General features: G+C 40.6%; 1 protein-coding gene across 6 annotated transcripts in view; it reads right to left on the bottom strand.

Moving 5' to 3' along the window:
• The window catches only part of FOXP2 (forkhead box P2), a 595,587-nt gene that overhangs the window by 44,922 nt on the left and 525,665 nt on the right, over positions 1 to 25,000 (bottom strand). For all 6 annotated transcript variants that reach the window (XM_084810788.1, XM_084810790.1, XM_084810785.1 and 3 more), the window contains 3 exons: positions 21,964 to 22,177; positions 19,743 to 19,847; positions 1,504 to 1,591 (listed from right to left, as the gene is read on the bottom strand). In XM_084810788.1, the coding sequence (XP_084666914.1) occupies positions 1,504 to 1,591; positions 19,743 to 19,847; positions 21,964 to 22,177 (407 nt within the window). The remainder of the gene's footprint in view (positions 1 to 1,503; positions 1,592 to 19,742; positions 19,848 to 21,963; positions 22,178 to 25,000) is intronic.

Here is a 25,000-nt window from a genome sequence, read left to right as displayed (position 1 = left end):
GAACCCCTTTTTATCCATTTATTTATTACATTTATATCCCGCCTTTTTTCCTCTTTCAGGAACCCAAGGCGGCAAACATAATCCTTCCATTTTAGCCTCACAACAACAACCCTGTGAGGTAGGTTGGGCTGAGAGTCTGTGACTAGCCCAAAGTCACCCAGTGAGCTTCCATGGCCGAGTGCAGACTAGAACCCGGATCTCCCGGCTCCCAGACCAACACTCATAGTTACCACAGAACTCTCAAAGGGTCAAAATTGGCCTGAAAACAAGCTAATATTTACTCTTTGGCACTCTGTTGCCACTCTAGATGCTGTTTTTTGAAATTTATTTTAATTTTTTTTGCCACCACAGGGGGTGTTAGGTACAACCCATGGGGGGAGGGTCTGGGTGGTAAAAATGCCACCCAGACCTCTCAAAGTTGCCCACCCCTGCACTAAAAGTTATCAGTGATCTCCCGCAACCCCCCACCTAACTAAATCTATATTTTGGATGACTACTCTGAAGGCTGATCTATATGAGCTATTCAAGGGGTGATAATTTTATTATGTTTGAACTATGGGTATCTACTGCTGATACATGACAAAAATAATATCGTGTTGAGTGCCACCATATGATAAAAGCTATTGAAGTTTAAGTCGTTATATTAATTGTTGTTGTAGAAGCTAGCCTTCAGGAGCGGGGCGGTGAGTGCTGCAGCTCTTAAAATATCCTACTTCACCTTTATATACTGTAATATTTAGGGCTGAAACATTATCGCTTTCTCTTCCCCCACCTCCTGCTCTCTCCTAATGTGATGTGCTAGGAGCCAGCTCAAGTGGGCATGGTACAGCTATAACACTTCTACATGCAAACCAAACCGTTCACCATGAAGATAAAAAGAGACATATTAGCCTTGCTCATCCCTAGGATGCATGGAAGGGGAATATGGGGAGGACAGGTGAGAGGGCAGTGTGCTGCTAATGACAGATGTCCACCCACACTGGGCTATCTGTGGTAATGACTGTGCATGCAAAAGGATGCGTGCATGAATGCATGGAGGTATGCATGCATGCAAATGGCTGTGTGTTTATGAATGGTTGTTTTGGAGGGTTAAGAGAATTAGTATATATCTGAGTTGGGTAGGTGGGATGAGGAATATTGCATTTAATCCAGCCCTGCATATGTCAAGTGTATCCTGAATTCTGATTTTGAAACTCATGATGTCATAGTCATCCAACCTCATGAAGGAAAGGGAAAGAGCCTCCAAAAGAAGGCTAAACAACAAATGAAAAACCCACTGCATGTGAACACTTAATTCCTAAAGTAATGTCCCACTGAATTCAATGGGGCTTATCTCTGACTAGACAGATATCGGAATGCAGGACCATTCAGTATAACAAAATGAAACTTTTAGATATTTTAAACATAGTCAAAACATTAACAGTCAGTATATGACATAATTAAAAAGCAGAATATTGCCTCAAGCAAGTCAGACATATCCAGAAGATGAATATTTTCCCAAACCTGTATTTCTAATTGTTGAACCACCTGCATTTGCACCCGACATTGAGCAGTGCTTCTGTCATCCAATGCATGTTCATTATTAAGGTGCCTAGTAAAGGAAGAAATAATAAAAAATGCAACATTAAGTGGATGTTGGTAACCCTCTGAATCCCAATGTATGTTTGTTCTGCAAACAGAATTCTTATTAATGGCAAAAGGGAGTTTTTGTCTACCAGAGAGGTAGTCATAGGAAATCCAATTCATACAAACAAATCTGAGCAACAATAGGGATAAAAGGACTGCCCTTGCATCCAGTGGCCAAAAACTGCAGAGTTAAATGGAGTGGCACAAGTCTTCCCCCACTGCCACAGAATACCAGTGGATGCATGTAATGGAGTTTCTAGTTGTGGGGATGTGTCACTAATTGTTGTGTAGAAAGGTTGGCATTCTGTGCCTAGATTGGACAAGGGACATGACAGGAAACACATGGAAATGGGTCACAGTGGAGGAATGGTGGCCAGGTGGAACTCACACTTCTTTCATGTAACAGCTCATTCTTCTTAATGCTAATCTTAAGAACTGAGGGGCTACTAGATGCTTAAATAAGAATTCTGCATGATCATTTAACCATAATCCCTATATCAGGAGTGGGCAACTTGTGGCCCTCCAAATGTCTCAGCCTACAACTACCATCAGCCCTAGCCAGCATAGCCAATAGTGAGGAATCATGGGAGATGTAGGCAAAACATCTGGAGAGCCACAAATTGCTCATTCCTGCCCTAGATGAATTTGTCTCTCTTATTCTTCTCTTCGGGCGGGCCTAAGGACATGAGTGCAGTTGCCAACTGATGAACTCTTCTCCTGACCTCACCTCCATCATTACAGAGAACAGGTATTTTTTCCTGCTAAATTATTGGGTAACGCCAGAAATTATTAAGTGGCTTCTTTGAATGACATAAATTAGAATGTCCACTCTTCATCACAGAGGCATTTCCTTAATGCTTCTGAATTTGGCAAAAAGGCCTACTTAAATTAACAGTGCAAAGCCAATGATACCGAATTGTCAAATGAGGCTTATTTTCTTGGGCTGTTTTATTTTAAAAAAGGGAGAACGAGAGTGTGAGTGGCAGAGTGGGAGAAGAGCAAGAGGGGGAAAAAAGAGAACACACATAAAGGTGATGGAACAGTGAAGATTGTTTTGAGTGGATCTGAAGTTACTGAAGAGATCAGGTATTAAGCAACTATAGATTTAGTCATTCATGTTTCACTTTCTGGGGAGAAATCTTCAGTCAAGAAGAGTCTGGAGTATGCTTGCACTTTCCCACCCCACCCAACCACCTGTACTGCGCAGAGAAATTAACCAATGAACGGTGCTCTACTGAATGTGGGATCTCCCTGACCTCACCATGTATTCCTGGGAGAGAACCCAAGCCTCTTACCGGGCTGAGATTTCTCCCTGGAAAGTTGATGTGAACAGGGCCTTGATTTTGAAAGAACCTGATGTGGCCTTCTCTACAAATGAAAGCAGGTGATTTTGGCCTGAAAGAGGTGTTTACTTGTTTTCTCAAGCCTCTGAGTAAAATAATAATTTGCTTCTAGAAGCAGGTGTTGCACTTCAAGAACAACCAGCTGTGTAAAACCGTTCAAGATTTTTTTTTTTTTATTAATCATGGCCTAATGACTGATCCGGAAATTACAGTAAACAGATAGAAAGCTAATTGATGTATTAATTTGCCATGTGACACATCACAGAATTCTGGCCTGCACTTCACAGATATTTTTAAACTATGTCTATGATTTATTATTGCAATTAAGATCTTAGCAGTTGGGAGGGTTAATTTGATACAAATCTAAATTATTCACAGATTTCCAAATAAATATGACAGGGTAATTTTTTAATCTAATAAATACAGGAATTACTTTTTAAGTAAAAATGGCTGAAACCACATGCACAGATGAAGTACATGTATCAATGAGAAACTATTGTCTTAACATGTGATATATCCATATATCTGTATATCCATATAGATTTTGAATGCATGTGTGACACATGTTCCAAGTTATAAATATGCACTGATAAAAACTGTATAGTTACCTACATCCCTATTCAGTATGGCAGTGTTAGCAAAGCAAATTACAGAAGAAGTAAACATAGTCGCTGCCATGTCTTACTATTTCAGAGGGAAACTAGACAGATGATGATTCTAGTGTTAATAAAACTTTTCCACCTATCTTTCAGATTGCCTCCCTCTTACCAACAAGTGCCCACAAACCCCTTAAATTAATATGATCACACTGGTCTGTCCATAGTTTGACCTGCATTGGTGCATCATTCAATGAAAACTGACTTGTGCTGGCCAGTGGCATCTATTTATTATGTTGATTGAGAGCTAATGTAGTGTAGTGGATAGAGTGCTTGACTTGGAAAGGGGAGCACTGGGTTGAAATCCACACTCAGCCATGAAGCTCATTGGGTGTTATGTTATTTGCCACATCCCAGCCTAACCTACCTCATTGAGTTGCTCTGATGATAAGCGGGAGGGAGATGTGATGCTACTGAATATACAGTATGTGTGGATGTGTATGGGGTGTGTGTGTGCTGGGCTTCCCAGTGATCCCCTTCCTTCTCCCCTCTCACCCGACTCTCTCACAGTGAGTCCAAACAAGTTGAAACAATACCTTGCAAGCACAGCGAGCCAGCTGCTGCGTTTGCCTAGACTAACCTGGCCTGGTCCTGGAAACTCTGTTGCTTCCTCAGCTGGGTACATACATTCTATGCCACTGGCTGAGAGAGAGAAATGAGGCAAGGTGTCTAGGAGGAACATTCTGCTTTACTGCCAGAAATGGTCCTTGTCTGGCTCTCCTGTGCTTATGCAGGACCTGGGTTTTTTTTAACTCCAAGATTAGGTGCCCATGCTGGGTGCTCATAGCCTATCGGACTTGTTGTCTGTTAAGGAAGAGGAGGTGGCGCCTGCACAGAGCAGAACACATTTGTCTCCTTTTTTTTCTTGGCCACAAAATGGTGATTGCACTGGCTGGAACTTCATGAATTATTTTTAGAATGAAAAATTCTGTTGTGTGCCTTGTACGGGGTATGGGCGGGCTCTGGACACGCAATGTGTGTGTGGGCTTATCAGGCAATGTGTGTGTGGGCTTATCAGGGATCTGTTGGTAGTTTTCGTATGTGTATGTTTGCTGTGTGGGTCACTGGGGTGAGAGTGGTGTGAATGTGTAAGAGTCGGGAGCGTGTGGATTTCTGCCTGGACGGTGTGGAGTTTTGTCTAGGTGAGTGTGGGTTGCAGTGCCAGCTCCAGGTTTTTGATGGACCTTGGGCAAGAAACCCTCAATGTACTCCCTCCCTCAGTGAGTCTACCTTCTCACTGCTGTTGTCACCAGCTGCTATTGCGCCCCATCCTCTTTCTTATTATTGCTACCACTTGGTTGCTTGGCAGGCAGACAGACAGCGAGCAAGTAAGCAGTGGCATTTGCTGGCCCTCCTTCTCACCACCACCATTATCTGGGCCAGAACAAGAGGCAGGTGAGCAAGCAGGTTGCAAAGGTGAAGAGGAGGATCAAATTCAGAGGACTCTGGTCAGTGGGCCCCTGGTGCAGTGTGGGACTTCGGCAGGTGCCCAACCATGCCTGCTGTTGATGCCAGCCGTGGTGGGGTATGTGGATTTTTGTCTGTAATAAGTGTGGTGTGTGTGGATTTCTGCCTGGAGTGAATGTGGAGTGCATGGATTTTTGCCTAGAGTGAATGGATCACCCACCCACCCCATTCAGTTTGCTTCTCTGTGCAACATGGATTGTTGCTGGAACAGAAGTGTGGTTCCAAAGGAGTGTTTTTGTGCGGATCATCATAATCATTATTAGCAAAGGAGTGGCTCGTGGATGCTCTCTGTCAGGATTGATTCTGAGCGCAGAGAGATAGTTAGCAGCTCAGAATCAGATTCAAAACAGGAAAAGCCAGAACTGGGGGAAGCATTTTCACAAGCCAGTTCAGATATGGGTAGGCATGCTTCTCAGGTTACCAACTCCCAGATGGCCGGGCCTGAAGCTTCCTCCTTACCCCCCTCTGTGAGAAGCAGCGAGCAGGAGGAGGAGGGGCTTGAGGACTGTGACCTAAGAGACACGAGGTGGCAGTGCAGAGCTAAGAGGGAAACATCAGGGGCGGAGCTCAGACGGTCAAACCAGATAGCGATGCGTGAGAGGCTACGCAGCGAAGCATCACATGAGAGGCAGGACCTCCCTCCCTAAGTTAGCCTAGCCAGATAGCCTCCCTTTCAAACTGTGGGCAACTTTCGGTGATCCCATTTGAATCCCCTGGAGGCATTCCTTCGTTGCCTGAGAGTCTTTGAGGTTTTGCATCTGTAATGAACTTGTGAATAATGAATTAAAGGCGTGAGACTGAAGCCTCTCTATCTGTGTGTGTGTGAGTGCTTAAGAAAAGAGGGGCCCAAGGGATTTGTGACACTCTCAGAACTTGCTGCTCAGTAGCATTGTATTTATTATGATCCCACCCCCTGCATACTCAGCTGTACAGTCATGCTCTCTCAATGTCCCCTTTTGCAGTGGGTTGCAATGGATTATTGTTGTTTCTATTGCTATTTTGTTTCATTATACGGATCCTCCCCCACTCTTTTGCACTCATGATCTTGAAGTCACTTTGTGTGGCTGTGTGGATCCCCCCATCTGGTTTGCTCTCATGATCTTGTAAGTTAATGTGCCTCAGGTTCTCCTTTCTGTGGTAGGGGCTGCTGTGGATTCAAAAGACTGCTCCACCTCTGATGACCCTGCCTCCGCCCTACCAGACCTAGTGGTCTCCAGCTACCACTAGCAGAATGAGATGTACTCTGCCTTGAGTTCCTTGTGGGGAAGGATGGAATAAAAAAAATAATAACATCAATAATATATCTAATTAATGTTTGTTGGCCATACAGTGAAAGAGAATGTTGGCTTTATATAACTGTAACAACCCCAAATAAAATAACACAATCTGTGGGCTCTTTTTACAAATCCATACCAAAGTTGTTGTTTGGGCAGGCATGCCAAAGATTGGAACTGATAGGACTAATGGGGTCAACAAGCCCTGGAGGAGGACTGACTCTTAAGAAAGAACTCTTTCATATCCCCACTGAGTAACATGCCAATGAAATTTGGTAAGAATCAAGAGGAGCCCATGAGAAAGACATCAGCTCCATCTGTATAAGTGCACATCAGCAAGAAAGGGGGAACGTTAGGGCTACCAGCATGTATCTGGCTCCATACCTCTATCAAGTGGTTGTTTTAGACGCAGGGAAACAGGTATCAAGCATAAAGGCTGAGGAAGATACATGCTCCAATTGAGAGTTATAAGGTGACCAAAAGTGTTGCAGGCCTAGTCTCTGTTGAGATCTTATCTATGTGCTCAGAACTGTTTTCCTTCACAAATTACATCTGAATGGGCTTAGGAGGCCAGCTGGGGAGCAGGAAATAAGGCTAGGCAGTGACTGTTTCTGAGTTCACCTGGGAGATGTGGGAAGTGCACAACATAGCTTATATTTGAGCTGTGGTGGTTCTGGAACTATAGAAGCCCAGTCTGGGACTACCAACATTCCCCCAAACTTAATTTGGGAGATGCTTGTAAGATATCAACTTTGCAAGTGGATTCTGTGTGACTGATTGGAAAATTAGGGATATATTGCAAAGCTTATCTTTTTGTTTTTGCTTTTTTTGCCATGAGGATCAGTTGCCTATGCAGCTAGTTAGACTATAACCAGGTTGCTGTCTTCAACACACATTCTAGAACAAAGCTACAAATGTGCGGTTGACACGATCGCGCCCAAGCGCCCTCTCCCTCTGAGCAGAGCCCAGCCAGCTCCTTGGTATACACCTGAGCTGAGGGCAATGAAGCAAGAGGGGAGACGGCTAGAACGCAGGTGGAGGAAAACTTGTGCTGAGTCTGACCGAACACAGGTAAGAGCCCACTATCGAGCCTACTCTGTGGCGGTGAGGGTGGCAAAGAGGCAGTTCTTTTCCACCAGCATTGCATCTTCTCAGTGTCGTCCAGCGGAGCTTTTCCGAGTGGTTCACGGCCTATTACATTCTGGGCCAGGGAGAGAGACGGTGGAACCCTCAGTAGCACGCTGTGACAAGTTTGCGCGGCACTTTGAGGATAAAGTCGCTCAGATTCGTCATGAATTGGACACCACCATTAATGCAGTTCCATTGGTAGAGGCGATCAGAGCACCGTCTGGTCCAGTTTTATTGGATGAGTTTCAGTTACTGAGGCCTGAGGATGCGGACAAGGTGCTTGGCCAAGTCCGATCGACCACTTGTGTGCTTGACCCTTGCCCTTCATGGCTTATTAAATCAAACAAGGAGGGGTTGTCCGGCTGGGTCCAGGAGGTTGTAAATTCCTCCTTGAGAGAGGGAGTAGTGCCTGCCACTTTAAAAGAGGCAGTAATTAGACCACTCCTGAAAAAGCCTAACCTGGACCCAGAGGATGTTAACAATTATAGGCCAGTGGCCAACATCCCCTTCCTGGGCAAGGCGCTTGAGTGGGTGGTTGTAGGACAGCTCCAGGCACTCTTGAATGAAACGGATTATCCAGATCCATTTCAATCGGGCTTCAGGCCTGGTTTTGGAACGGAAACTGCCTTGGTCGCACTGTGGGATGACCTCTGCCGGGAGAGGGACAGGGGGAGTGCGACCCTGTTGATTCTCCTGGACCTCTCAGCGGCTTTCAATACCATCGACCATGGTATCCTTCTGGATAGGTTGTCTGGGTTGGGAGTTGGAGGCAGTGCACTACAGTGGTTCCGCTCCTACTTGGATGGCCGATTCCAGAAGGTGGTGCTGGGGGATTATTGCTCTGTGCCATGGCAATTGTGCCATGGGGTTCCACAGGGCTCTATTTTATCCCCCATGCTGTTTAACATCTACATGAAACCGCTGGGGGAGGTTATCCGGAGGTGTGGGCTGAGGTGCCATCAATATGCAGATGACACCCAGCTCTACCTCTCTTTCTCATCAAAACCAGGTGAGGCAGTGGCTGTTCTGAACCAGTGCCTGGGCACGGTAATGGACTGGATGAGGGCTAATAAACTGAAACTCAATCCAGACAAGACGGAGGTACTGTTAGTGGGTGGTTCGTCTGCCCGGCTAGGTGATATTCAACCTGTTCTGGAGGGGGTTGCACTCCCCCTAAAGGATCAGGTTCGTAGTTTGGGGGTGCTCTTGGATCCAGAACTGTCACTTGAGGCACAGGTGAACTCAGTGGCACGGAGCACTTTTTATCAGCTTAGGCTGGTATACCAACTGCGCCCTTATCTGGACAGAGATAGCCTAGCTACAGTTATCCATGCTCTGATAACTTCTCATCTGGATTACTGCAATGCGTTATACGTGGGGCTGCCTTTGAAAACGGTCCGGAAACTTCAGCTGGTCCAAAATAGGGCAGCAAGATTGTTAACAGGGACTGGCCTGTGAGCTCATATTACGCCAGTACTTTTCCAGCTGCACTGGCTGCCAGTCCATTTCCAGGCCCGATTCAAAATGCTGGTGTTAACATTCAAAGCCCTTAATGGCTTGGGGCCAGGTTACCTGAAGGATCGCCTCCTCCCATATGTGCCTGCCCAGACCTTAAGATCATCATCAGCGGCCCTTCTCTGTGAGCCCCTGCCAAAGGAAGTGAGGCGGGTGGCTACTAGGAGGAGGGCTTTTTCTGTTGTGGCACCCCGGCTCTGGAATGAGCTCCCTAGTGAGGTTCGCCTGGTGCCTACATTGTACTCCTTTCGGCGCCAGGTGAAGACCTTTTTATTTTCCCAGGCATTTTAGCTTTCTAAATTTTTATCTTTGCTGTTTTAAATCTGTATTTTAAACTCCTGCACTGCTGCTAGGTTTTATTGTGGTTGTATTGTTATATTGTGGTTTTAATGTTCTGTATATTTTAAATTGTTTTATTGTGTGTTGTTTGGTTTTAATTTTTGTGAACCGCCCAGAGAGCTTCGGCTATTGGGCGGTATAGAAATGAAATTAATAATAATAATAATAATAATAATAAATAAATAAAATGGGACTATTCAGAAGTAAAGATGTTGTGTATTCAAGTCTCACAAATGTAGAATATATTATTTAGCTATAAGTTAACATTATTGAACACCCTCAGGAGTTTGGAGTCTTAGGGCACAATCCTATGCATGTTTAGAAAGAAAACAATCCTACAACTCCCAGCATGCCCCAGCCAGCCAGGTAGGACTTCTTTCAGTCTAAATATGCATAGGATTGCGCCCTTAGATATTTTCCTAACTGAGGGAAAATGCAGATATAAGGAGCATGGAGAGGTGCAATAGGCAAATGAAACGCTTTTATTTTGCTCTCTTGCAGATTATTTAACTTGTAAAACTTCACTGTAAATAGCAGACACACATCTGCTAAACAGATGGCCTGACTTAAGACACCCCCCATCAACTGCCAGATGCCAGTCCTAGAATTCCAGATCTTAGTCCTAGAACATATGAAATCACAAAGGCAAGAGGGCCTCTGAGAATGTGGGAAGTGACTCTCCCTCAACAGTAAGTAATAAGTGCCGCTTCCTGACATGTAGGATTAGAAGGACTGGCAGATGTGTCTTCAAAGCAGGCTAGTTTCTGTTGCCTCCCTTTTTCAGAAACGAAGTAGTGGGCTAAAGAAGTATCCACAAAAATATATATATTTGTGGAAATATCCACTGCAAGATTATTATCTGATTACATAAATAACATGATTAAAATTCCTCTAAGTAGGGAAGGTAGGGAACATAGTAGATTAGTTAAGAGGAGAACAAACTGCTAAGTTAAAACATTACTAGTCTTTTGTAAAAGGTATCTATCTATATTGGCATGAAACAAAAAGCAACTTGCATCAATGAAAGTTAGAATGGATTTAGTTTCAGTCAAGTTTCCAGTGGACACCTAGCCATTTCAATTAACCCCTGTGTAACCTGGTACTCTTGTCAGTGTCTGCTTAGAAGAATCCCAGGACTAAAATAGCAAAATGCTAGAGGTCAGGGCAGAGGTACCTTGGCAATGGTCTGTGGGGGAATTGAAACAGAACCTGTCTGAATTAAGTTCAACACCAGTCAGTACTATTCTGAGCCTTGTTTTAATGAGCTCTAAACACACACACACACACACACACACACACACACTTTTTAACCAGATAGGATCACTATTTTTACATCTCATACAGCTAGCTAAAGTCTAATGGACATTATTTACAAATATTTTAAAACAAAGGTTTATAGATTTAAATGAAGTTTCCCCAATGCTTATAATTAAAAGACTGACTCCTCACTTTGCTGAAGGAAACATTAGGATAACTGTACAAAATACACTTAAGTTAACTGGATGGTACTTCATGCTGCAACAGTTATCATCTGCTTCTAACAGACCTCAGTTATGGATAGTATTTAAAGAGTCCATTAGTAACTAGAAAAAAAACTTATTTCCTCTTCCTGTTATCTTAAAAGTATGCTGTTCTCTACAGATACCTTTGAACATTTTATGAGATATTCACCCCCCCCCCCACATCACACATATGAGTACTGGGTCCTCAAAACACTGCACTGACACATTGTTTCAAAGGTATTTCTACATGCAGAGAACAGAGAAGATTAGTTGAGAGGAAGGCACATTGGAACTGCAAGCTAGGATTGTGTACAGACAAAAGCTTTGCAGAGAGCTGTATTCAGGAACTGAAATGGGTGGTGGTTGAATTTTTAGTAAGGTGAGGGCTGAGAGAGTGAGACCTTTCACCCTTCGTGAATTTGGACTTGTGCTTTTTGGCACCATAGTAAAAACTGAAACATGTTTTACAATTATGACCATTTCATTACATTTAATTTAAGTGTCAATTAAAATTAGCTACATATATGCATGCTTCTTGTCTTCTGGTTGCAATTCTGTACAATTCTCTTAATGACCATCTCAAATGCAATGCATTATTTTCAGCGGCTTTTTTGTGTGTGTCTGGTAGCTCTCTGGTCCTTCAACTTATTAGTTCATTCACATGATCAAGGAGAAGGTGAATTCTTTCAGGATATAAAATTCTATTCAGTGGCGAGAAAGAGCTAGTTGTGTTTGAAAGTTGCCAGGGATAAATTTCTACTTCATTTATTCCAGGAAACAAAGCACATTATTTGATTAAAATGAAAAATCCATCTACAAAATGTCAACATTGCATCTGACAAGTCTGGGGGGAGGGGGGTATATTCAGAGAATTCAGGAGGTATGTACAACCTTCCTACTAGGAAGTACTGTCCCATTGTCATTGCTTATGACACATAGACTCATGCTTTCTTTCCTGCACGGTCCCTTGTTAAACCGCTTCTGCAAATGTTTGTAGCACGGTCTTCCGCAACCTGGTGCCCTTCACATGTTTTAGACTTCAACTCCCATCAGCCCTAGTCAACAGGCCAATGGCCAGGAATGCTGGGAGTTGTTAGGGGCACTCACAAGGGTAGGCAAGACTGAGCACCTGCAGAAGGCCTACACCTCAGCAGAGGCCCACTGACAAGAGCCCCCTGGACTTGCTCCTTCACTTCACCACTGCTACCTGCTTGTTCACTTGCCTCTCGCTCTGGTTCAGACAATGGTGGTGGTGCTAAGGAGGAGCAGTCGATGCCACTACCTACTTACTCATTGGCTCTCTGCCTGTCAAGCGAGCTAGTGGTAGCAATGATGAAAAAGATTACATGGAGCAATAGCAGCTGGTGACAATAGCAGTGAGAAGGTGAGGTAGGGGGCCCATTGAGGGTGTCTTGCCCAAGGGTCCTCAAAAACCTGGAGCTGGCACTGGGAGTTGGTAGTCCCCCCAAAATGGGAGTGCACCAGGTTGGCGAAGGCTGCTGTAGCACTTCAAGCAGTGGTTGGGAAAGCTGAAACTAGTGGCCAGCTGATCAACTAGCTACAGCAGATGTGTGTAAATTCTGGTGTACTTGCCATGGACACCTGTTGGACAGTGGCCATTTTGTAGAACATACTCTCCCCCTTCCCATGCCTGAGCAGCTTTGGAACTTGTTTAGCGGTTTTTGTTTTTTTTTACCTTTTATTTACGTACATGAAAGGATGAGTCTTTATCCACATATTCACACAGGTAGCCCTTTAAAAAGAAAAAAGAGCAGTATGCTACCTCTCCCAAGTATGCTACCATTCAAGAACATTTTTTCCTTTCTTTGTCAGTATCCCTTGGGAGTGAAATTGAAAAGACCAGAAGATGCTTGCAACCTGGTCTAATCGCTTTCACTGCTTCATTGCATTATATGGAAGGAGAGCAAGCAGTGCAATCAGGAACGGGGAGAGGATTTTTCCCCCTGCAGCATGAGGCTCACCCACATTACTATGCACTATGTTTCTACAGTTATCAAGGTATGAGTGCTGGACTGAGGACAGCAAAGTTATGGGGGAGGAGGCTCCCACTGCTCTTGCTTTTCAGAAAAGATTGTCCTGTATATAAACCAAGAATAAAACCAGAAACAATACAATACCCAATACATATATTTTACCTTGAATGCTATTGAGAAAGAGTACTCCAATGCTCCAGTCCAACTGCGGATGCACAGAGGTCTCTTTTAAAAGCTGAAGCTGTACTAAGCAGCTATTTGGTATTGAAAGGGAAACATAGGAAACTGCCTTATACGGAGTCCAACCTTTGGTTCGTCTTGCTCAGTATGCTCTACACTGACTGGTAGCGGTTCTCCAGGGTTTCAGACAGGGACATTTCCCAGTCCTATTTGGAGATGCCAGGGACTGAAACTGCACCCCCTCCAGCCATGCTCATCGCCCTTGTAAGCAGCCAATGACTTTTAGCTTTGAAAGAAAAGGGTTCCACATGCATGGCCCCCAGCTTGTGGATTGGAGACAGAGAAGGCCCATGCAGCCTCTAGTCGCACACACAGTTCTCCAACTCACTACGGGCCTATGTGCATGAGTCTACATCTGCAGACGTCATGCCCTAGCTGGATCAGGGCACACATATGTTTACATTTTCATTCTAGTTCATCTTTGTATATTTAAAGTACTAAAAACCTGCAAAATGTTTGCATTTATGTGCTCAAGTCTTAGAGAGACCTATTCAATTTATCTGTGCTGCTTTTATTAGGCTAGCGACTGTAGACTACAATAATAGTCAATGAGGTTTTGTCTTGATTGAATTTTTCAGTAGAACACAAAAGAACCTTGCCATTAAAATAGTCCTTTATTCTCCTGTATGAAGGCGAAAGGTTTTTAAAGTGTTGTGATGTTCAGTAATGAGCTTCTATCTAAATTATCATTGGTGACAAACTCACAAAGCACTTTGAGGACACATAGTTATGAAATGCCAGAGCTGCCACTTTCTTTCCTGTAATTATAGGCTAGCTTGCAGCCCTTCAATGATCATTTATAGAACAGCCTCCAGTGGATTACTGAGAACTTGAAAAACACATACATACCTCTGCCACATCTCCCTTCTCCTTTCCTTGCTATTGTTTACCAGTGATATGTAAAATAATGGGGCCTATTCATTTCCCCGTTTTAATTATGCCAATCAAAGTACAGAAATAGTGCCAGATATAAATACAATGCAAGAGGACTAAATAAATATGCTAGAAATTAACATGAAATTATGAATTCATGTATTTATGACTATTTTACACTCAAATTATTCTCTTTTATGCATTTACAACTGTCTCAGGTACATATTGCTGTTAAAAAATTCTCTATGATTTATAAATCAAGAATGAGATAATACTGAAAAATGAGAGGATTGGCGGATTTTCTCAGTCAGTGCCTAATTGCTGTTTCAAAATGCATATGCAAAGGGACATTTCATTAATCATTTAATCATGTCCCTTGCAGGAAGTTGGAACTAATGTTGCAAATACCCTTTTCATATGAATGCTCCATAATACTATCTTATGCATTTGATATATTGCATATGTCATAAATTATAGCTGCTTCAAAAAGAACCAAGTGGGTTGTTATCCCTGAAGATGCTTGTTACAAAACCTTTATTAAGTTTTTTCCCCCTCTGACTTATTGCTGGTTCTTTTTCACAGCTTCATTCTAGCCCCCAATAATGCTCTTTCTGATGGCAAAGGTCTGTAAATTACCCATGCAATCACCAACACCATTTCACAGACCTGTTCTACTTCTACTGGTCTGCTAACAAGGCGATTACACACAAATTACTGAATGCCTATGAAATATTTAAATGTATTCTACTCTACTATGCATTAATAAGAGCAAAGCAAGCGCTGGAATTCTGGTGAGCTCCAGTCCCTAATGTCCCTTAATGAGCCTCTTACTGTGACTGCAGTTCAAACAGAGAGGTGAAGAAAAAATGCAAAGGGTGCCTTCAGAAAGGCAGCACTGAACAAACATTGTGCGAGCCAGTTCTAATTTATGGGTCACTTTATAGGTATATTGATTTTTGTTTTCAAAATGGAATAAATGATGTGGTCGACTGATGTTCTTTCAAAACTGCATGGATCTCTGTGTAAGCTCCCAGACTTGCACATGGAAAAATACAAATATGCAGTCATATTTCTAAGGAAACAATTAGGAAAACATTCTTGACTGACTCTCTCTCTCATATATATATATATATACATATATATATATATATATACATATACACACACACACACACACACATATATACATATATATACACCATCTTCCATTTGTCTAATGTTTATTTTTCTTGTTCTACAGGCTTTAGGGACTAAATGTTATGTGCTGGCTAATAAGCCAATTTTAACATTAGAGTCTCAAATTCATTGCAAATTATGGCATTCTAAAGACAAAACAGGGATCAGCTTTAAATCCTAAGATGCCAGAGACTGTTTCAGCAACATGTTTCACTTAGACATCAGTGGTGTTTGATTTATTATGAATCAAGCTTTAATGTTTAAACACCAAAAGGAGTTTAAATACAAAATGTGTTTGTATGTATGTCACTATTCAACCTATGTCACTATTCATTTAGTTGATTGTGTCAGATGTCTTAGTTTTGAGGGATGATGGCACTGTCACCCAAAGAAGCAACATTCTGACAAGTTCAAAGAATGCCTTCTTGAGGTCATAATTTTGGAACCAGACTGCCTAGTCAAAGCCAAAGAAAATCTACACGATATGTAAGAGAACACATAACAACAATCTCTTTCTCTCTTTGAGTATGTGTGTGTGGATTAAGAGAAAAACTAATATGAAGTTTGATGCCTAATTAATTTATATCACTCTTTCCTTTGCATTTAGCTGCCACCCACTGAAGACTCTGATAATAAAACTCCTGTGGTAAACGGCCCTATCTTCTTCTATAGCATGATTTTTCCCCCCCTCAACACTAACAATTCTGTCTCTATAGAGGAAAACATTGCCTGTCTTTGTACCGTAGATCATGTTTTGTTTTGCTGGCGTCTGCTGCACGCAGGTTAAAGAACGCTTGTCTGCTGGCTGGAATGCTATAGTGTAAACCTTTTGATTTAAAGCTCTAAAAGTCAAATCCATCTACACTCAAACTGACTTAGGACCAATGGAATGATAATTAGTTTTGCAGACAAAATACACCAAAGTTTTGTCATATGTTATTACATTCTGACATTTATAAGACAGTAATGAAGAACTACTATTAAATGCTTTTAGTGATCTTTGGGGCTCCTTGCTTGGTGACCGGCAAAATGGTTAGCTTCTGTCAACACCTGTTTTATAGTAAAATTCCAAACAAATTCTTAAACATTTTTGGCAGTCTTTTAATCACTTTTCTTCATTGCTCAGTATTCTGTTCAATAATTGTTCTTTCTGTAGTTGTGCAATATTTCCTGACCAGACATTAAATTTTGATGTTTTTCTTCTGCCAGAAAGAATTAATTTTACAGAATTGCTTTTGCTGAATGGATCACATGTTCATGAGTCATTGTAATGTTACACTCCTTCATCAAAACTGAAAATCACCCAACTTCTTCTTATAGCTTGGCATCCCAAACTATAGGATATCAAAAGACTGGGACAGTTTGTCAGTGTGTCTGTCTGATAAAACTTTATGGAGAAATCTAGGTATGTTTGTTTGAAAATAACAGGCAAGTATTATTAATCTCGGTAATTTCTTCAGTTGCATGTAAGGCGGAATTTTGAAAATTCTAACCAACTCAGTGCAGAGAACTATAATTACATTTATCATCAAAATACCGACTACTGGAGGAACAAAAATGAAGGTATAAAAACCATTCATGGCTATAAGTCATATTCTGAAAATTATTCTTCACTTCACTCCAAATCCTTTCTATTATTAAAAAAAAATGAAGCAAAGCCACTGTGTTTTCTGTGTTAATCCTCCTTCTCCTTCTGCCTCAGCACAGCTGTTTTTTGGGTTATAAAAATAAAAAAAATAAAAAACAAGCATGAAGGCATCAACTTAAACTGGTTTCTGAACACATTAGAATTCACTTTATATATCAGAGCCCTCTTCAAATTTATTACAAGCAAATTGTAGAAATGGACACTAGATTTGGGTAGCATTCTTTATGAATATTTTATTTCAGTACAGTATACTTGCATTAGCTTTATTAACAAGTGCCACACTGTTTCAAGTCATAACCTACAGCATTCTTGCAAAGATTAGACTAAGAGCAAGGCCTTGAAAACTACTGCCATTAGACCTGTCGTACCCTATAAAGTTAATGGATTGGAAAAAAAAATAGCCATTCTTTAGGTCTAAAAGTTGAAGATGAATTGAAATAAAAGGTTTTTAATTAAAATGGGACTTTACTGTGTGAGCAAAGAAAGGTACAGGGGTGGAGGCTAAATGCAAGGAGATTCAGACTTTGAGACTACTGCAACATGTATTACTATTAAAAATAGAAAGAAGTGGATGTTTTTATCTCTCTGGTTTTGTATTTATGTCTAATGGATACGTACAACAATGTTCCAAACTGGTATTTTTGTTGGATTACAGCAGGTCTTATGGCTTCTGGGCTGTATACAGTCTGCCAGGTACTGGATACCCTTGCCATCCCCCTATGTTTTGTAGCCCAAGGCAGGTAGGGGGTATCAAGCACCTGACATGGAATGGTACATATAGTTAAGGGATACAAGTTTGCCAAGCCTAGGTTAGAGGGCAGAAACTAGGAAGTCACGTGCAACATCTTGGCCTGACACAAGAACAATCAGGATGTTCTCTTTAATGAGTCACACAGTTCAGCAAAAATGGGAACAACAGTAATCACAGAAGTACAGTACTGCTAATCAAAATGTTTCTAGTACCTGTGGATTATAAAACCAGAGACCTACAAAATAACTGTGAAAGCAGTGAGCCAAGCATTAACATCACTAGACCCTGAAAGGATGGAAGTATTTATAGAAATTAGTTTTGCTTGGAGAGGAAAAGGCTTGAGCTAAGTTGGCTAAAACTCTTGGTATCAATTATGCTTAGAACAATATATGCAGTATGTAGGTTATTTTCACATGGAATAATTTCCAGCAGCTTATATAAATCCCACACACAAACAGTAACCTCTTTAATCTACAAATAGAAACAGTATAGATCAATCTTATTCTTCTAAAACTGGGCAGAAACCATTAAATTTACTCGTTAAAGTACACCTAAAAGCTATTCTCTGCATACACAAAAAGAAAGAAATTAAAAAATGAAATGGGAAGGTAAATATAATTTGCCCTAAGATATATAAAGATATATCTATTTAGACAAACAAAAATATAGCTCTCTTCTAAAGTCATTATGATGCTGTGCATCTGTGCCTTGTTGTTAAGCTGCTGTTTCTATATACCCTGGTTGTATACCATTTGTAAACAGGCCTTTCTGATGTTTCTACCAACATCCTGGCAACAAAGCAGTGCAATTTCAAATGAGCTAATTAACTTAATTGTTGATGAAGCATGAAGCAGTTCATTCACCCTGTTAGCTGCACCATGACAACGTAAGAGCCTCAGCTTGTGAAGTTACTCATCTATATAAACCTATCTATAACTTTCCATTAGGGTTCTTTGTACAGTAAAGCCCTGTGTGACTGTTCTATCAAAGATCACTCCATTTGGGTTCAGCCCTCTTAGTGTACATAGAATGAAAATATTAGGTAATTACACAAACTTTAAAAAATTGTTTATCTTTCATTAAGTTTTTAATTTTAATAAGGCATACTCCACCCATTCATGTTTAATTTTTAAAATGGTGTACATATATAGGCCATATTCTGAATAACTGTGCTAGCAAATGAATAGGATTTTTCTTCGTTCTTTCTAAATAGCAGCAGCCTCCACATTTTTTGAAATATGATATGGAACATATTTAAACCTGAGGGAAATGTAAAAACAGACTGCAGTGTGTCACAGGGAGGGTGTGTGGTCTGGAGAAAACAAAATTCCCCACTGCACACTGTAACCTCTCACAGGTACATAGGGAGGTTTGCTGGAGTTAGGGACAACAGGCTGTAGCTCCAGTTATGCTGCTCTGACCTGATCCCAGGCTTCTCTTGCTGTACACGGTATTGAAGTTGGCTTGCTCATGATAAGTGCTTGGATGTTGTTTTGAATATTTACTGTTGGGTGGTTTTATGTATCTGTTTTGTATGCAATTTTCCTGGGGAAAAGTGGCATACAAAATCTAGTCTACTCTCCTCATTCCCATGGGAACTCGAATGTGAATGAGGAGCTCTAGTGTAAGTGACGGCTTTTTCATTGACTTCAGTGTTAGGAAAGCTTTGCACAGGAGTCCTTGGTGGATGCATGGAGCTGCATCAAAGTAAAGTAAATCCGGAGGCTTGCTCATGCAGAAGCTCCATGAGTGCACTGGAGCTTCCAAATAACTTTGGCACAGGGCCATAGGGTAAATCAATACTGTAGATATGACCCTTTTGTAAGCTACACTGAAATCACTGAACATGCTCATAAGCAAATTATTTAAAGAGCGGGATAAAAAGTCACATTTATTTTTCTAACAGATCTAGATAGTACATACTACTATACACAGTTGCATATATCTTTTCTGTTAAATATGTAATCAAAAGTCTTTTTTCAGATAGTCTGAGGGTACATTTCAGCAAAGGCATAGGGTAAACATTTGCCACTAAAAGCTTGCAGAAATATTTTATGTGAAAGAAAGAGTAACAACTCAGCCTTCTGCAGTTGACCTTATCTGGTTGTTTGGCACAGGAACCAATAATGTTCTGTCTTTACAATTGAGCTTTACTTGATATCTTTGCAGCTTTATACAACTCACTTTAACCAATTATAAAAAATACTTACTTTAAAAACTGTCCAAAATCTTCACAAATACTTTCACATCCAGGCCATTTGCAAACTCCATGGCCATAAAGAGTATGAGAGGCTCCAGTCTCTTCATGTGATGAGCTGTGGTAAAAGAATATGGCATCAGGTTTATCTCAAAAGCCATAATAGTTGAAGGCTTCTAGTGCCTGTCAGGTTACGATCAGTGGCAAACAGGTCAAAACAGGTCAATTCAGCTCAGATCAGTCAGAAAAATCTAATCATTCTACTGAATAGTTCAACTGCCAAGATTAGATGATGTTCTAATTAGAGAAGAAACAGAGCCAAAGATGACTGTTAATAAAGGATGAAAAAATAATTGTATTATATAGTATGCTGATTTTGTCATATGACCTCAGTGTAACATTTTATCTCTAAATTAAAAATACACTCAGAATGTATCAATTGTGCAACGGACTTATTTAAGATGACCAGGAGAGACCTATAAATGTTTCTGTACATTATTTTAATTTTTATTGATACAATTAATATAATAGGGTTTGCCATCTTAACTAATTTTTTTTTTTATTTCATGGCACTGTTTTCACAAGTTGCTTGATGTTGTGTATCCAAACAATAATATATTTGATTCCATTTTTGGAAAAAGTCGATCACTTCAGTAATTATTAGTGACATTTTCTTTTTTCTTCCACAAAGCTGCAGACCGGCCCTTGGTCCAGAAAAATCAACCACCTTTTTGATGTATAATCAAATAGCAACCTTAACTGAAATGCCAAAATGAAATGTACCTCTAGATATTATCATTTTAAAATAAGGAAAGGTAATAAAATAAATATGCTGAAATTCATCAATAATGAATGCAATTTGTTGACTGCCTACAGTTCTTTTTGTAAGCTAGCTTACAGTCAAATGGTCAATGATTCCATGTAGACAACTCTACTGAACAGCCTTGGGAGCCATGGCTCTGCCATCTCTCCTACTCTTCTGAAAACACCATAGATGAGGAAACAAGTGATAGTGAAAGAAAAGCAATCTATATTCTTAAAATACTGTATTACAATTATTCTAATAACTGGATACCACTCTAATTAAGCATGCACAACAACTCCAGAGTTACAGCTCCATTGCGCCATTAACTCCTTTACAAAATCATATACTCAAATAAAAGTATATAGGCACCATATATCCATGCATGGAAACTGAAAGAGAATTTTAGATTCAGCCCATGAAACCAAATTATACCTTCTGCAAACCTTTCCCAAACTGAAGTACTTATCTTACTTTCAGCAGTCCTTCAGCTTAACCACTTTTTGTCTGATGGGTATTCTCAGAAATAACTTGGCCATCAATCCAGGTAAAGTTAGTCATGACTAACCCTGCAATCCTGAGCATGGTCACTCAGAAGTCCCACTGAGTTCAATGGGACTTAAAGTCCTTAGCAAGGCTTGTGCCTTAAAATATATTGAAACTAATGGGATCTATTCGTTGACTGACTTCAAAAGCCCAGAGCCAATGGGTTGGATCCAGAGGAGCTTCCTCCATTGGAAGAAGGTGCTTCCTTGGATGGAATAAGACCCTCTGGATTCAACTTAATGTCCAGAAGCAATTCATAGTCTGGAACTGAACAGTGGCTAGGTATTTACCGCTAATTGCACACCATGCAGTACCATTCCAACAAGCACTGTGACTTCTATTAGTTTCAGTGTGTCTTGTCCAGAACCCTTAAATGTTCCACCAAAATGAAAGAAGAGCACTGTGTGGTAGTGGTTAGAGGGACTGGGGCGAGCCAGATTCAAATCTCCACTCAGCCATGAAGTTTGCTGTGTGAACCTTGTCCACTAATACTCCCTCAGCCTATCGTACCTCACAGGATTGTTGTGAGATAAAATGGGTGGAGAAAAACCATTTACGTAACCCTAAGCTCCTGGGGGGGGGGGTAGAAATGTAATCAAATAAATAAGATTGGACAGCCATAATATTTGGTGAACTCCATCTTCCATATTCACCACTGCCAGTGTCTAAATAAGACAGATTATAGCCAGTGCACAGAAGCAAATCCCATAACTCAGACAGGGAAGGTTATGATTATTCTCTTCACTGATTTTTAACTATTTCTGAATCAAAGTGACTAGATTCAAAGCAACTCATCATGTTCAATAATGAAGTTATTTCTTTATTGTGTGAGTCATAACGATTTACTTTTATGGCAGATAAAAAAGTAAATGAGTCATCTCATTACCTGTCTCGTCTTGCATTTAGAACTGATGACTGTCCATTCACAATGGAATGATGAGTTATTGGTGGCGATGCTTTGGAAGTGGTAGAGGAGGTAGTAGAAGAGGAATTGTTAGTAGTGAGGTCTAGCCCTCCATGCTTAATGCCATTGTCTTCCATACTGTGAACTCCAGTAACTTCTTTCCATAACTGCTGAATCTCAGCAGGACTTAAGCCAGCTATAAAATGAAAAAGAGCTCCACTAATATAGCAAAGCAAGGGTTCATATAATGAGCTCAGTGTTATTAATGGATTAATGCCAACAATAAAGGTGATGCAGTTTTTCCAGCACAATCAACATGTAGTAAAACACAATGTCATTTCACCTCTATTGGCATAGAGTAAAATTTCGCTACGTTTTCTTCTTGGGTTACAAACAGTCAATCAAAGGTCATCAGCTTAGGTAATACTCTGTCTCTTAAAACATTTGTTCAAGGATCAAAGGGACCAAGCCACAACCAACAAAAGGCAACCACTGTTTGAAAAACAAGTACTGAAAGAAACTTTTAGATGAGATTTTCATTGCCTGTGGAATCAATTTCTTGGCATGGCGAAATGCATCCAAAGTTCACAAACTTCTTTGGAAGCATTGCTTTACCCAAAACATAATGGAAAACAGAAAAAAATCTATCAGGTTGCAACAAAGATGCAAGTATTAATCAACTCTTTACAGGAAAAATATAGCAAAGGGGAACAAACCTAAGTAATGTTAGATTTTCATGGGATCTAAATCTAGGACAGAATCTCAGCTAATATACTGTATTCAGCTCAGCAATGCTTAGCCACACATTAGTTGCCTCTGCTTCATTTTAGAATTTCAGTAAACAAGTTCTTTCTGGAAAGAGAAAATACTCTTAAAGGATGGGGAATGCTCCAATGGGGCTATAAATGCCCCATACCAACTATTTTCAGACATGTTTGCAATAACTTAAATTCCTTCATAAACTTTATCTTCCCAGTGGGGAAGAAATTAGAGGCATGGCTTAGCAGAAGCTCACAAGTTGGTGTCTCAGGACATCCAGCATAACTTTGGCCAAAATACGTTATACCTGACAGAGCTCTGGTCAACACGTAAAAAACAAAAACAAACTAACAAACTGGAGATCCCTAAAAACGTAAAGAAAAATGAAAATGTTGGGGTCCCTTCCACCTTTGGCAAGTTTATCAAGGGCAAAATACTTCATATCAATTATTAAGGCGGAAAATTATTATATTAATTGTATAGGAAGGAGGATTTTCTTACAATTAATTTCATGTCACTAGTGCTATGTAAGGTGAAAGAATGTAAAAGTGATTTCTTTTAACTATTTCAGTCGTCATCATTAATCATGATGAAATCCCTACCAAAATTGTAATGTCAAACTTCCTGGCTATTCCTTCATATATAAACTTGCCAGAACACAATTTCTTGCATAAGAAAGACATAAACTTAATTTTTGCTGCGCTGCATTGCGTGCCAATTGCTACATTTTTCACAAGAATCTTGGTACTTATACATAGGTACAACGAAAATCAAGCTAAATACGCTGAGGTAAAGTATAAGATTTAACATTAGCTCATAGTAAATAAACTAGGTCTATGAACAATTAAATAAGTATTCACCCTCCAAACAGATGTATTATGCTGTCTCCTATGTACACATTGCCATAGTTCATACATTCACTGGGGCAGGCTTGCTTACCCCTCTCTCATCTGCCATGCAGATAACATCTCATGAGAGCTGGGCACTCCATGCAAATGCCCAATTGTGCAGAAGCATGGTTCATGTGATTGAAATTAGTTGAAGATCATGTTACTTGAGGATCAAAAGGCACTGGCGTTTACTTGGAAAGCATAAAAATGTTACAGGCCCATGTTAGCATGCCATTGGGCCTTGGAAGAATGTCAGCCATGCCAGGAAGAGAGGAGCTGTCCTATTTCATCTGTCTTAGCTGCACTTGGGGAGGGTTAAATTATTTTTCTTGACTTTGGGAGGCTCACTTCGAGGCTGGAAATGTAATGCAGGCACTTAATGCACATTATAATGACAGGTGAAATTGTTCAATACCTGTGGAATCTGTTCATCTTAAACACCAGAATTATACTAAACTCCAGTTATACAGTATGGCAATAGAATATTTATGTAAGGATCTTTATTTAGAATTGAAACTCCAAGATCTGAACTATAGGAAAAAATAGCACTGAAAATATAAGATGCCTTTCTGCTGGAGTCTCTATATCCTGTCTCATTTGTGATAAGTTTCAAATTCTGCATCATCCTAATTTTCTTATTACGGTGAACTCTTTCATTCACCAAAGGCTGGAGATAGGCAGATGATCAACCCTTCTTTTTGCTAGAATCACTGATCTGCAGAACAGTAAGAAAAAAAAACACTAGAATAGATTATATGTGCAATGTCTCATTTGACTGAAGACTGATATGTTTTGATTTTACCAGGCACTATCTTACAGCAGCAAGTGAGCTGTTGCTAATGGAGGAGATACAATCACTCCATGGCTGCACATTTTAGTTACTGACCTACAGCGTTACATGTACCTGTCCATTCTCCTCTGCCCTGTAACACAGGTGGCTGAGTACACCCTCCCCCCCACTGCCCCACTTTAAGTTACTCAACAATGTGTACATCCAATGGACAAATGCATTGTTCTTGGTTGTTGTTTTTTGCTTCCCTACTATATTTTACTTGGGACTTTAAAGTAAGCCAGTAATCCATGCAGTTGCATCCTTTCCAATTGATTTAGGTTCCCTGGGTCCTAGACAAATGTCCTAGCTACAATTTTGACCTAGCTACACTCGGAGGATTTCAGCCCATATTAAACTGATTTAAGGAACGCTCACACAGATTCAAACAATTATGTTTTCCAGAAGGCAGGGATTTACCCTGTTGCCAAATGGTAAACTTTTATATAGGCTGAAGGGATTCCATTGATGGCGAATGTTCATGCCATCAAAACTTTGAACATTTCCAAAAATCTCACTCAATAAAGGCTCGGTACTATGA

This window comes from Heloderma suspectum, chromosome 7 (genome assembly GCF_057233095.1).
Source record: "Heloderma suspectum isolate Gila_16-S chromosome 7, 16-S_ref, whole genome shotgun sequence".
NCBI lineage: Eukaryota > Metazoa > Chordata > Lepidosauria > Squamata > Helodermatidae > Heloderma > Heloderma suspectum.
Note: the sequence above shows the minus strand (reverse complement) of the source record. Positions and strands in the feature narration are given on the sequence as shown.